Here is a 13,014-nt window from a genome sequence, read left to right as displayed (position 1 = left end):
GCAGTGCTAGCCCAGTGGGAAGAGTAAATCTGATTCCTAATTTCTCTTAGTTGCAGGATTAAAACTGTTGAAGTGTATCTTTAATATTTTGTTAAATTCTCACATTTGCCTAAGCTGGTCTGTAAGTAGCTGGTCTACCTTGAAGCAAAAAGACAAAAATGTCTAAAAAGTGGGGATTTGCTTAATCCTATCCCCACTACATGATTTATAAATACTCAGTGAGAAGTAAAATCCTGTGCCTACGGAAATTTCTCTTTTAAAGAAGCATCAAAATAGCAATTTATTTCAAAATGAAAAGTTCCAGTAAACCAAATTTTCTGCTGATATCTGTGAAAGTGATTCTTAAGGTTTTTCTAGATGTGCAAGCATCCAAATGCTCTGGTATTTGTGCTGGCCAGTGTCTGCTTTCACATAGCAATTTTTTCCCTTGTTTTAAAGAATTACGGAGTTGATGGGGTATGAGCCAGAGGAGCTCCTGGGTCGCTCAATCTATGAGTACTATCACGCACTGGATTCTGATCATCTGACCAAAACACACCACGACAGTAAGTGACAACTGAATTTAAAACCCTCAAACTACAGGAGATGACAGACAGCCCTGGGGGAAAGCAGCAGAAGAACAAGGGCTTTCTTTTAGTTGCAGATAGGAATCTGCAATGAATACTGACCTCAAACAGGTCTTCTGGATATTTTCTGCCTGTAATTGAAGCTGGTGTTCTTTCTGCTTTTAGTGTTCACAAAAGGGCAGGTGACAACAGGACAGTACAGAATGCTGGCCAAACAAGGTGGCTATGTCTGGGTTGAAACTCAAGCAACTGTTATATACAACACTAAGAATTCTCAGCCACAGTGCATAGTGTGTGTGAACTATGTGTTGAGGTAAGTTGAGTGGACTTCAGTGTTCTTTGTCATCATTTTTAGTGAAGACCAAGTCGAATTCTGATGGCACTGGTCCCCTGCTGAGTGTGTTATGATGCTACTGTTCCCTACCAGTGAAATTTTTCATAGAATACTGCCAGTCCTAGGATTAAAAATTGTATTTGAAAATAAAATGCTTTTTTGGTCCAGTGATGTCAGTAGATGATTTCTGCAGGCAAATGAGTGTAGAACCAGCCTCTTCTCTATGATTGGAAGCATTTGAGCATTTGCATTCTAGACAACTCTCTAATCTTTGTCCCACATCTGGAGCAGTTAATTCCACCAATAACTTTGTCATGGAGTCAGAGCAGCAGTAGTGGTGTCATCCTCAATCCCATCTATCTTTTTCTTCCTTAGAACTCCTCTTTTAGTTGAAAGCTTCAGCTGAGGGCAGACTGGTTGACTATTCTTCTGCAAATGTCTAATAGTCCTAAATTAGTTTTTCAAAACTTCAGTGAATGTCCCAATATAAGTCTATCAAGATATTACACATTCATTTAAAACAAAGAAAAGTAGTTTAGGAAGTATCTAACTTTTTCCCTTTTTTTAAAAATCTTTTCCTTTTTCAATGCTTTCAGAAAAGCATGTTTATGTTTGTTGCTTTTTTATGTTTGCACCACAATTAGTGCTTGCTTTGTCTGTTACTTTTGAGGAAAGAATGAGTAACAAAAAAAATCTTAAAGCTCTTATCCTGGTAATTTTGTGGGATATGTGTGGTGGGGTGTTTTTTGTTTGTTTTGGTTTGGGGTTTTTGGGTGGGGAGAGTGGGTGGGTCTCAACCTACAAAACTATTAGTCCAGAACTTATTCCTTTTAGCTGTTCTTTAACAGTCATCTTCTTCTCTGTCTGACAGTGGAATTGTTCAGAAGGACTTAATTTTTTCCCTTGGACAAACTGAGTGTATGCTGAAACCAGTGGAGTCTCCTGACATGAAAATGACCAAAATATTCAGTAAAGATGACCTGGATGATACCAACAGCCTATTTGAAAAACTTAAACAAGAACCAGATGCTTTAACTGTGCTAGCCCCAGCTGCTGGAGACACAATTATCTCTCTAGATTTCAGCAGTAATGGTGGGTGTGTGTTTAAATTGGAGAGCATATTAATTAGCAAAGTTACTTTTTATAGTAGATTTCATAAAATAACCTCCCAGTACCACTTGCCCAGTGGTATTTCAGCTGCTGTTTCAATTTAATGAGGTCCATAGACACACACAGTACTGTTACTTAGGTTGATGGTTTCTTTTAATTTTTATAGAGTCTGATGAACAACAATGTGATGAAGTTCCTTTGTATAACGATGTAATGCTCCCCTCATCCAGTGAGAAATTGCAGAATATAAATATGGCAATGTCCCCACTACCTGCCTCTGAAACTACAAAGCCACTTCGTAGCAATGCTGATCCTGCACTCAATAGAGAAGTTGTATCAAAGCTGGAGCCAAACACAGAGCCACTCGAACTTTCTTTTACCATGCCTCAGGTGCAAGAACAACCAACCAGCCCTTCTGATGCAAGTACTAGCCAAAGTTCACCTGAGGTGAGTTTTGTCATTTGGATATGCTGTTATTAAAATGTGCTGTTGGGGCTTGTGGGGCAGATCTGGTTAAGGATGTAGCCAGGACAGGAATTGGAAATTATTTCTACCTTATGACTTAAGCTCACACCATGATCTTAGGAAACTGATAAATTGTCATGTCTTTTCATTAAAGTGAGTCTTGCAAATGTCTGCAATACTATCTGACAGAAATAAGGAGAGCTTGGGATTGGTCTTTTTCATTCAGATGGTTCAGATACAACTTCCCTAAACAGGAAAGTATTTGCAGTGAATTACTGTAGAAACCTGAATTCCAGGTTTAAATTAAGCAAGTGCTTCCCTGGTGGGGTAAATTTGAGTGTATACAGGTAAATGTAAGAGTTTTCCTTTCCTATTTTAATTTTGTGCAGCTACAACTTGGAATTAGTTTCTACATTTGAACATTTTGCAGAGAATCTGTAGGTAACAATGCCAAGTGATGCAGTGACAGAAACCTAAAACTTTGTTCAAAATGTTTTCACAGCCCAGTAGTCCCAACGACTACTGCTTTGATGTGGATAATGATATGGCCAGTGAATTCAAACTGGAATTAGTGGAGAAACTCTTTGCCATGGATACAGAAGCAAAAAATCCATTCTCTACTCAGGTAATGTACAGTAACTTAGAATAAAATTATAAAGAATTTTGAGTGTACTTCTTTTCCTTTTTAGAATGTTTTCAGGCACCCTCTTCCCTTTTTATGTAATATTTTGGTTAAAACATAAAATTAACAAAAACTTGTAAGGGTTTGGTAAAAGGAAAAGCCTTGATGAAGTCACAGCTGAGCTTTCTTCCACAGCGCTAAGTTCCTCCTCTTGTCCATTCCAGGAAACCGATTTAGATTTAGAGATGTTGGCTCCTTACATCCCGATGGACGATGACTTCCAGCTGCGCTCCTTCGATCAGCTGTCCCCGCTGGAGAGCAGCAGCTCCTCCAGCTCACAGAGTGCAGGCAGCATCCCCCTGTTCCAGCAGCAGCAGCAGCAGGGCCAGGCGGCCGCGGGCAGCCCCGAGGAGGTGAAGCTGAAGCCACAGGAGCGCGGGGACGAGGTGAAGCCGATCGTGGTCCCTTCCTCGCCCCCGCGCGGGGGCCCCGAGCCGAGCAGCGCCCCCGCCTCGCCCTACGGGGGGAACAGGAGTCGAACTGCCTCTCCCATCAGGGCAGGGAAAGGAACGGTGGAGCAGGTGGAAAAGCCTTCTCCAGGAGCACCCAGCTTGCTAACAGTCACTCTCAATGAAAGGTATTTTAAAATAAGTGCGTCTGTTTGAGGAATTACATATGAATTCTGCCAGCTGTTGTGTGTTCATCCTCAGTGCTCTTCACAGACATTTTAATTTGGACATGTCAAATGAGTCCTTTTTTAATGGTAAACTCCCCTAAAGGTAATTTCATGGTAGCCTTTACCTAAGCACCTCGTGTAAAAATTCTCTTCTGCTCTTGTACCTGATGTGCAGCCTTTATAACAATGCAGGCAATTTAAGTAGTTACACCCACACAATGTTTCTGGTGCTTTCCTTGTCCACTGTGTTAGAAGTAACAGGCAACTACAGTCTGTGCTGCAGATACTTCAGATATCAGATGTACAGATATCTACAAGCAACAGATATTGCTTTTCAAACTAAATGTGGTTTGTGATGGTCTGTGGTGCCTGTAGCACATTATTTACCACAATAGAAAAGTATATTAAGTCAAACATGAGATTTGTGTTATGTAAAAGATTTATCTGTACATAGAAATATTCAGAATAGACTGTCCCTCACCCTTCCTTGCCTTTTTTCTCTTGATAGTGAACTGCTGAACTTTTATGCTTTTTTTTCTGCAGATTTAAAAATTTTTGTTAAAACTCATTCTGAGCTTCACAGCAAGATTAAAGGCTAACATTTGCTATGCTCATAGAAAATGATTGTTGAAATAAGTCAATTTATGAACGAAAAGTAGTGGAGTTCATAAATTCAGTTCTGTGATGTTGTATATAAGTGTCCACGAAAGAAGAATGGCTCGAGGAAAGTAGAAACGTCTTAACAGCCTGAATCAATTTTTCTTAGATCTACTGCACTGGATGAAGAACTAAATCCAAAGATGCTAGCTTTGCATAATGCTCAGAGAAAACGAAAAATGGAACATGATGGTTCACTTTTTCAGGCAGTTGGAATTGTGAGTTTTGTTTTACCATTTTAAAATATTCACTTTTAACCTTTCAATTTCTGAAATGAGGCGTCAGTGCAGACTCCTGAGTTAAGCTGTTGGTAAGCAGGGGAATCTTGGGATGAGAGATAATAGATAGTGAAATTTTAATATATATATATGCAGATATTCCACTTTTAGTTTTCTTTTACTGTCAACTTTTCAAAAGTGCCCTCTACACCCTCATGCATTTCTTGATTGGGTAGAAGATACTCTTCTGTGAACATATGTGTTTCTTTAGTAGAATATGCACAAATGTAAGACATCACATTTAAATGTGTAATTGCTTTATTTATTTAACTTTTGAATTCAAACTCAGTTTTCATATTTGTTAACACTGCAGATTAGTGTTCTTATGCTTCTTCCTATGCTTTTATTTTTCCATTGAGTCTGACATTCCTTTGCTTAATCAGATAAGACCATCTGAACTGTGAGGGAAGAGAGCTCCTATAATAACCTAGCTGATGTCTATTACTGCCACTCCCTTTCATGCATGCTCTCTCTAGTATTAGTGTGGGCACTTGGGAGTAGCTCATCCTCATCTGTCCTAGCTATTCAAAAGAAACTTTGTAGATAGTCCTAGATTTGTGTCCCGTGATTGGGGGTTGTCCAGTTTATTTTCTGCAAGGGTACCTTGCAGAAAATAACAAGCTGGACATAATCTTTGTCTCTCACTGTCAATTCTCAGTATTTTGAAACCTTGAGCTTTGCCATTGCACACTGTTCTCTCTCTCTCATCTTCACTGCAAATTCTCACTTGTCAGGTTTTAAGAAGTCTTAGTTTTAGTTCCTCTACTGCAATGTAGCCTTTGAGCTTCTTTGTTTCTCTACTGGGCCACCTCCTAGTTGTAGTCATCTACTGTATCTTACAGTGCAGGATTATTTTTCCTCTGAAGTCTTCTTACTCCTGTACTAGCATTCCAGTCTGGGCATAAGACAAATCAGTTTTTCTATGCCATTTCTATGTGGTTGTTTTCATTTGCTAAATGCTTTGCACTTCCGTGCATGTTATTCTGCTGCTTCCAGAAGCCCTGTAAGAATTCACAGCTCTGCAAGAAATGTTATTGCTTTCCACTGCTCTTTTCTCATGCAGAGGTGCTACAGCTCATAGTGTTGCTGATAAAATATTCAAAACAGCATGGAATATTATTAAATGCAAGAACACAAGCAGTTCAGTGTTAACTGCTGGAATAGTGTTCAGGTGTCTGTGCTTAGTGCCAGTTTATTGCTTACAGGTTCAGACTTCATCTTTTGCTAAACTTTTTCTTTTGTTTGTATCTGAGAAAAGTGTTACAAATATTGTGATGGTTTCTCAGAGTCAGAAGCTGAATTTCCATGAAGCTGGATCTTAGTGGAGTTATTTTAAGAAGTGCTTTTGTTGTTTGGCTTCTGTCTCCACAATGGATTTCTGGGAGGATATACAGGCCTTTCACACAGCAGAAGAAAAATGTTGTTAAATCCAGGCTTAGAATACATGCTGTTCTAGGGCTGTACAAACACTTGCCACAACTTTTTAGCTCCAGGGAAGTGGGATGTATTTTGCAAAGAGTGAAAATAAGTGAAGACCAAAGTAAAATACTACTTTTAACTTCCTAGAAAACAGGAGAATTAGACAAGGACAAGATATAGTAAGATTATAAAATGTTGTGTTATAGTGAGGTTATAGAATAATTATATTAGTCATTACACTGGAACAGTTACAAGCCATATCTTTCTTAACATGTAGGGCTGGAATGCATTCTTGGTAAAAATTAAGCAGCAGCAATGTAGGTGACTATTCTCACTATGAACTGCAGCTCTGAGTTAACTATAACTTCCAGTATGCAGCTGCTCTCTTGACTTACAGAGGTGTTTTATAACCTGAAAACATATGTTCCTCACTATTTTGAGGATAATGGCAGTGTTGTGAAATACCTTCTCCTCTTCTTGCAGCAGTCAGTATCACTAACAAGACCAAACTTTGCAGATTCAAGTACTTTTGCCAACAGACTTGATACTAAGATGTTGCTTTTTCTTTCCATCCCATCTGTTTCAGTGGCAGCTTCTTCTTCCTTATCCCGATTAAATGAAGCCCTTACAGCTTCCTAATCTCCATATCTTCTGTTCTGCTGTCAAAACAATATGCTAAGGAGCCATATCTGCACTAGACTGGTGTAGGACTGCATTTTTCACAAGGCTTGGGTTGGGTGGCTTGGTGGCAATAACTGGAGTGCAAGCAGAATTTACATCCTAAATGTGTAGATAGAATCGACCTGCTGAGGCTCCTGACTCTGCTGCCTACACTATTAATTCCAGTGCAGAAAGCCATTAGAGACTGCAGTGAAAACCTGATGCTTACTCACCCTAGAGCAGTGGTAATTAAATGGGTGTGTTTGTGTACATGTACATGCTAATCTTGAGCCTGGTACCTGATGATAACCAGGATTTTGTAATTGTTTTCCCTAAGGGAAGTCAGGTCTTGAAACCTGATTCGGTCTTCTGTTAAATAATTTTCAAGTTAGTGTACTTGGAAATATATTTCTCCCCAAATTCTGAACAAAATCCACTTTAAATTGTAACAATGCCATATTAGTACTTAGTGACATGAACTCCTAGTTTGGAAGAGGGACATGGAGTGTTATAAAGCTACAATATTCACTAAAGAAGATTAATTTTATTTCTTTCTAGGGGTCTTTATTCCAGCAGACAGGTGACCGTGGAGGAAATGCATCACTTGCTTGGAAACGTGTAAAGGGATGCAAAACAAATGGTCACAGTGGAGTGGAGCAAAAGACAATCATTCTACTATCAACTGGTTGGTATCTTCCTTTCCTAGGCAGAGGGGGTGGAGGGGGCTGTGTGAAAGAGAACAGAGACTCCAAAACTATCCAATCATAGCTCCTTGTAAACAGCTCTAGGAGACGTTAAGCATGGTGAATAAAGTACACTTTTTCTCCTTCCCCTCCCTCTTTAGACATAGCAAGTAAACTTCTAGGGCAGTCGATGGATGAGAGTGGACTCCCCCAACTCACGAGTTACGACTGCGAAGTAAATGCTCCCATACAGGGCAACAGAAACCTGCTACAGGGGGAAGAACTGCTCAGAGCTCTGGATCAAGTTAACTGAGCTTTCACAAAACTTGCTCCTTTTTTGGACACTGGTGAATCATCACCTAAAGCAGTCTATTTATATTTTCTATATCTGATTTTAGAAGCCTGGCTACAGTACTGCACTAATTCAGTTAGTTCAGTTTTGATCCCCTTTCTACTTATTTTGACAGTCTTTTTAATATGTTCTTTATGTAACAATAACTCAAACTCTAGTGCATTTTTATAATTCTTTGGTACATACACTTTTAAGTCCATTACATTTAAAACACACTTGCAATAGCAGCTTTGAAATATGCACCTGATTAAAAAAAAATATTTATTTTTTGGCTGGGGAGTTGGTCACCAAAACTTATCATTAGTAAAATGTCAACACAGGAAAAACTGGCAATACTTCCATCCTGCTTTTCATAGGTAGTTGGAAGACTTGTGCTCTCTTACTCTTTATGTTCAAGTAAGTTTTTTATGTTAATAGTTTTTATAAGAAACAACAATGCTTTGCAGCGGTGCATTGTAGCCACAATCGCACAATATATTTTCTTAAAGAATACCAGCAGTTCCTCATGCAATATATTCTGCATTTATAAAAACTAGTTTTTAAGAAGAATCTTTTGTTTGCCTATGAAAACATGTTTAAACCTGGATTATGTCATTATTTTAGTCACGTTGTAATATAAATTGTTCTCAAATGCTGTCTTATGCTTTTGACTTCAGTGGGTGTGGTTAGTCAAAGGAAAGGCTTTATCTGGAAAGGGCTAGCAGCATTTTCTTTGGATACGTTCTCAATTTAGAGAAAGTTTGATGTTCTTAAAGTAGTCACTTTGCCAGCTTAAAAAAAAATCCCTGCCTGTAGTTGTTGAAGTTAATGCTAATATTGTGTATGATCTTAAATCTAAATGTTCAGCTTACCCTGTGTGGTATAGGTGATATTTCAAGCAGATTGTAAAACATCTTGCATTGTTAGCAAACTTTTATCTAGTACATCATTGAGTTGCTCAATATTTTGATGTTTTGGTTTTATGCACCTTGTTGCTATTAACATCCATATGTTTTCATGTAGATTTCAATAACTTGAATATATTTAGAAGCCTTTTTATTTAGAAATATATAGTTGTCACAAACATCTTATTTTCCTATATGTACTGTACAAAACCTTCATTCACTCATTCTTTTTGCTCTTTGTGGTTGGATCTAACACTAACTGTATTGTTTTCTTACATCAATAAACTATATGTGGACCAGGCCCCCTTGGGGGGGAGTGTGTTATCTGAGAGAAATGAGATAATTTATATTTTTGTTAGTGGTTATTGTTCATTCGTGTTCCCTTTTTAACTTAGAGTTGATTGGAAACTACTGCTTCCTTATTTTGATTGTAACATCTCTTCATTAATTCTTTGAGCCTGTTCAGTCCTGAAGTCTCCCAGACAGTGTTGTACCACTCGCCAAAGACGTTACACTTCTCAACCTGTAATCACAGCAGTGAGCAAACCTGGCAGCAAGGAGGCAGCATCTTTGTTTTACTTTAGAGCAGAAAGAATTCATCTTTATGAACAGCTTAAAGGCTTGTCTCTGGAAGCTTTATCAAGGTAACACAGGAAAGCAGGAAAAGGTAAAATTCACAGGAGTGATTGGTCTGAGAGGGATTTCTATCACAAAATTCCATGATTAAAAAATTAAGCTGGTACTTGATGAAATTTGTTCCACATTTTGACCCAGTGACTTTGCTCATTTTGCTGTCATAAAACACAATGCTACTGGTAACCCTGTGTTGTGTAAATATGGACAAGATATTCTGTGCATTCTCCAAACTACTTTTATAAAGCTTATCTCAATATAAGTAATCAGCTGTGGAGTGTCACAGCAGTTACTTTGGTTTTATGTTGTAAACTTTTTGGTGCCATTGCACTGTTTTGAAATCAATGTCATAGTATGTAAACGTAACCTGTTCTCTAAAATTAGTTTCACTGAAAGGAGCACTTTCCAAACTGCCACAACTCTATGAAATTAAAAGGACACTATTAACAAAAAATGATAAGGCACTGGCAGCAGAAGATAGTTGCACACTTGATAAAGTTTGAGTAGAAGCTGCACAGAGAGGAGAAGGTTGGGGCAGTCAGCTGCAGCTGAAGCTTCATGCAGAGAATGTTTTCACTAGTGAACGTTTTAAATGCATTTTTAATGGCTAAAAGCAGCAGAGCTCCTCCCTGCCTGCTGTGTCTGGGCTGGCATTCTTTCTATGGCATTTCTTCCTGTGTCAGCAGTTAGGAGGTTTAAATAGTGAAGTTGGGTTAAGCCCCTGCTGTTTAGGGCATCCCTCCTGCTTTAGCTCTGCATGGATTGATGTGGTGCTTCTGTGAGAGTCTTGCAGGCAGGTGAAAAGTGCAGCTGGGTTCTACTTTTGAACTGTCCCACCAAACTTTGAGCTGGCTTGGGGTGGGTTATCCCTTTGCACTTCCAAGAGACAGGTCAGAGGTGTTCTGCTGCTCTCTTGGCTGTGTTTTGGAGGAGCCTGACCTCTTTGGATCTGTCAGGTCCTCTTCAGTGCGCTAAGAGGGCAGAAAGTTTTCAAAATAAAATCTGTGTTAAGAAGAGAAGGAAGACTGAAGTGCCCCATATGATTTATGGTCGTGAGCCCACTGGAGTCAGAGAATGGCTTGGGTTGGAAGGGACTTTAAAGATCATCTTGTTCCCACACCCCTGTCATGGGCATTCCAAGAGATCAGGTTGCTCAGAACCCCATCCACCCTGTCCTTGATCATCTCTGATCTTAGTTACAGCAGCTGTGGATTTAACTGAGCCATATTTCATCTAAAAATCTCAATTCTAACATTTTTTACTGTTCATAATAACAACATTTGCTATGCATAATGATAATAATATTGTGATTACTGTGATGAACTGCTGTAGCTGTATTGGTTGACTGTAGGGGAAAAATAACCTAAGAAAATCCCCCCAAGCCTCCTAAAGACACTGAACAAGGCACAGAAAAGGAGCAGTAATTGCTCTGGCCTTGTAAGAGCTTTGCTAAATGCAGATGTCAGTTTGCAAAACCTAGTTCACCTTTCAGTTGTTTTTTTTTTTTTAATTTCTGTTTTACTAACATTCCCCCCCAACCCCCGGTAAAGTTTTTGGTTTTGGTCTCTTTAGACTCCAGGAACACACAGTCTGATTCTAGAGCTAATTTGGAGTCCAAGCTTCTAGAATAAATAGCTTTCTAAGTGTTTTCTTAGTGTTCTTCTTGCATGCTTTCTTTGCCAACTTGTTGCCTTTTTAAAATGTTGAGACACCATATTAGAAAGGATGAGGAAATTAATGACTGTGAGGATGGTGAGACACTGGCACAGGTTTCCCAGAGCAGCTGTGGATAACCCAGCCCTGGAAGTGTCCAAGGCCAGGTTGGATGGGGCTTGAAGCAACCTGGGATAGTGAAAGGTGTCCCTGCCCATGGCAGGAGGTTGGAACTAGGTGGATTTTAAGATTCCTTCCCACCCACATCATTCTGTGATTTATTCTTTATTATAAAGAAGAAACTGTGGGTAAATACAGTATTTTCTCCTGTATATAGAACATGCTAATTATGTGAAAATGGTAAACTGAGGAGAACAGGGTTACTTTCCAGGTTTTCCTGATTACAGCAGTAGTCAAGCCAGGCCTTCTTCAGGGCACAGTACAATTACTGTTCTTACATACAGATTTTATTGATGTTTTAATCATCAACAGTGATAATTTGTTAAAAGGTAAAGAAATTTTTAAACTAGTATTTATGATGGTGTAAGTCCTTCCTTTACCTGAAAGTAGTTAGAATTAATTACAGCTGTAACTCTCCAGAAATCACTTAAATAGGGTGTGCAGTAACTTATCGTGGGTGTAAGATATGAGTAAATGAAGGTAGCCTGAAGTCCAAAGTACCTCTTACTAACATACCTTCCACCTAGTGAGACTGGTTTGGACTTTGGTGACCTTTGAAAACCTTTGGGTGAAATGGAAACAATTTACCTGAGAAACAAAACTTAATAGTATCTGTGTACACACATTAAACTCTCCCAAAGTACTTACTGAATTAAAGAATCACAGATTAGGGCCCAAAAGAACCATTTGCACATAACACTGATGAGGGTTTTGAGGACTTCAAAGCTTAGTTAGTATGAAATGATCAGCTCTGCTTCCAATGAAATACAACTGTTGGGTCAGGTAATTCTGATGATTACAGGTTAAACTACTGCATATTTAATAGTAATGTTTCATTACTTCAAGAGCTGTTTAATTAAACAGCTAAGCACTGGCAGCTAAAGGCAGTGTCTGTTGGCAAGTGTTCTCCCCTGTTCACTGCTGAGTGAACCTTTCCTGACAGTGTGGTGGGATCTGGGAGCATCCTGCCCCTGTCAGCCAGGCTGGCCAGGCCCCAGGTCAGCCATCTGTCCCCTTCTCCCTGCTGCCCTGCTCCTGACCTGAGCACACATCTCACTCCAATGTCACTGCACTAAGGCACGTTGCTCAAACTGTAACTGTCCAGCATGAAAATAAACACAGGCCACCAGGACTTTGTAGGAAGTCCATTTTCATAGGAATTCCACACAAGTTGGGTATCCAGCTTTCATTAAAAATACCATTATGACTTAACTCCCTGAAAAGCTCCGTTCTGGAGGACTGTGATTTTTGATCCAAATTCTAGAATTGAATTATCATTTTCCTTCTGCTTCCCTGTTTACCTTGAGCAAGTTACCAAAAAGTTCAAGAGTTTGCTGCTGGATTTATACAGTACAGTAGATTTTGTGAATAATAGCAGTATTCTCTCATGAAGAAGTGGTATATTTTAATGGAATTCTTTTTTGGAACCAAGTACAACGTATTGCAATTGATATTTCTCTTGAAACATTTTGACGTACTTGTGACTGTATTTCTTTTTGATTGTGTACCAGTATAAAATTCAATAAAAGAGAGGGTTTGTTTCTAATTTGTGACATCTGTGATCTTTCTGTCTGTCCCTTTTCTCCATTGTAAAACATAGAGGTGACTTTAAAGTGAACTAAACCACTGTGCAGAGTAACAAACTCTGCAGGTTTGAGACTTTACTGCCTGCTGTCAGAAACTAGGGCATCAAGCAGCCATGGTCACAGTCCCCAAAAACATACATTTTATATTAAATATAATATAAATAGATAATATTTATATATAAGCTGAATCCTATTCACATGTGGTTATCCCACCTGAGTTAAGCAGAGCTTGAACAAGAGGTCAAACATACAGTTT

General features: G+C 39.0%; 1 protein-coding gene across 1 annotated transcript in view; it reads left to right on the top strand.

Annotated features, from left to right (window-relative positions):
• The window catches only part of HIF1A (hypoxia inducible factor 1 subunit alpha), a 35,440-nt gene extending 22,722 nt beyond the window's left edge, over window positions 1-12,718 (top strand). Inside the window, exons 7-15 of the mRNA XM_030948741.1 lie at window positions 439-545; window positions 732-879; window positions 1,772-1,992; window positions 2,177-2,457; window positions 2,978-3,100; window positions 3,322-3,734; window positions 4,540-4,648; window positions 7,346-7,472; window positions 7,632-12,718. Coding sequence (XP_030804601.1) covers window positions 439-545; window positions 732-879; window positions 1,772-1,992; window positions 2,177-2,457; window positions 2,978-3,100; window positions 3,322-3,734; window positions 4,540-4,648; window positions 7,346-7,472; window positions 7,632-7,783 — 1,681 coding nt within the window. The 3' untranslated portion in view covers window positions 7,784-12,718. The remainder of the gene's footprint in view (window positions 1-438; window positions 546-731; window positions 880-1,771; window positions 1,993-2,176; window positions 2,458-2,977; window positions 3,101-3,321; window positions 3,735-4,539; window positions 4,649-7,345; window positions 7,473-7,631) is intronic.
• The last annotated feature ends 296 nt before the right edge of the window (window positions 12,719-13,014 follow it).

The sequence above is a fragment of the Camarhynchus parvulus genome, chromosome 5, assembly GCF_901933205.1.
Source record: "Camarhynchus parvulus chromosome 5, STF_HiC, whole genome shotgun sequence".
Taxonomy (NCBI): domain Eukaryota; kingdom Metazoa; phylum Chordata; class Aves; order Passeriformes; family Thraupidae; genus Camarhynchus; species Camarhynchus parvulus.
This window is presented reverse-complemented; position numbering and strand designations above follow the sequence as displayed.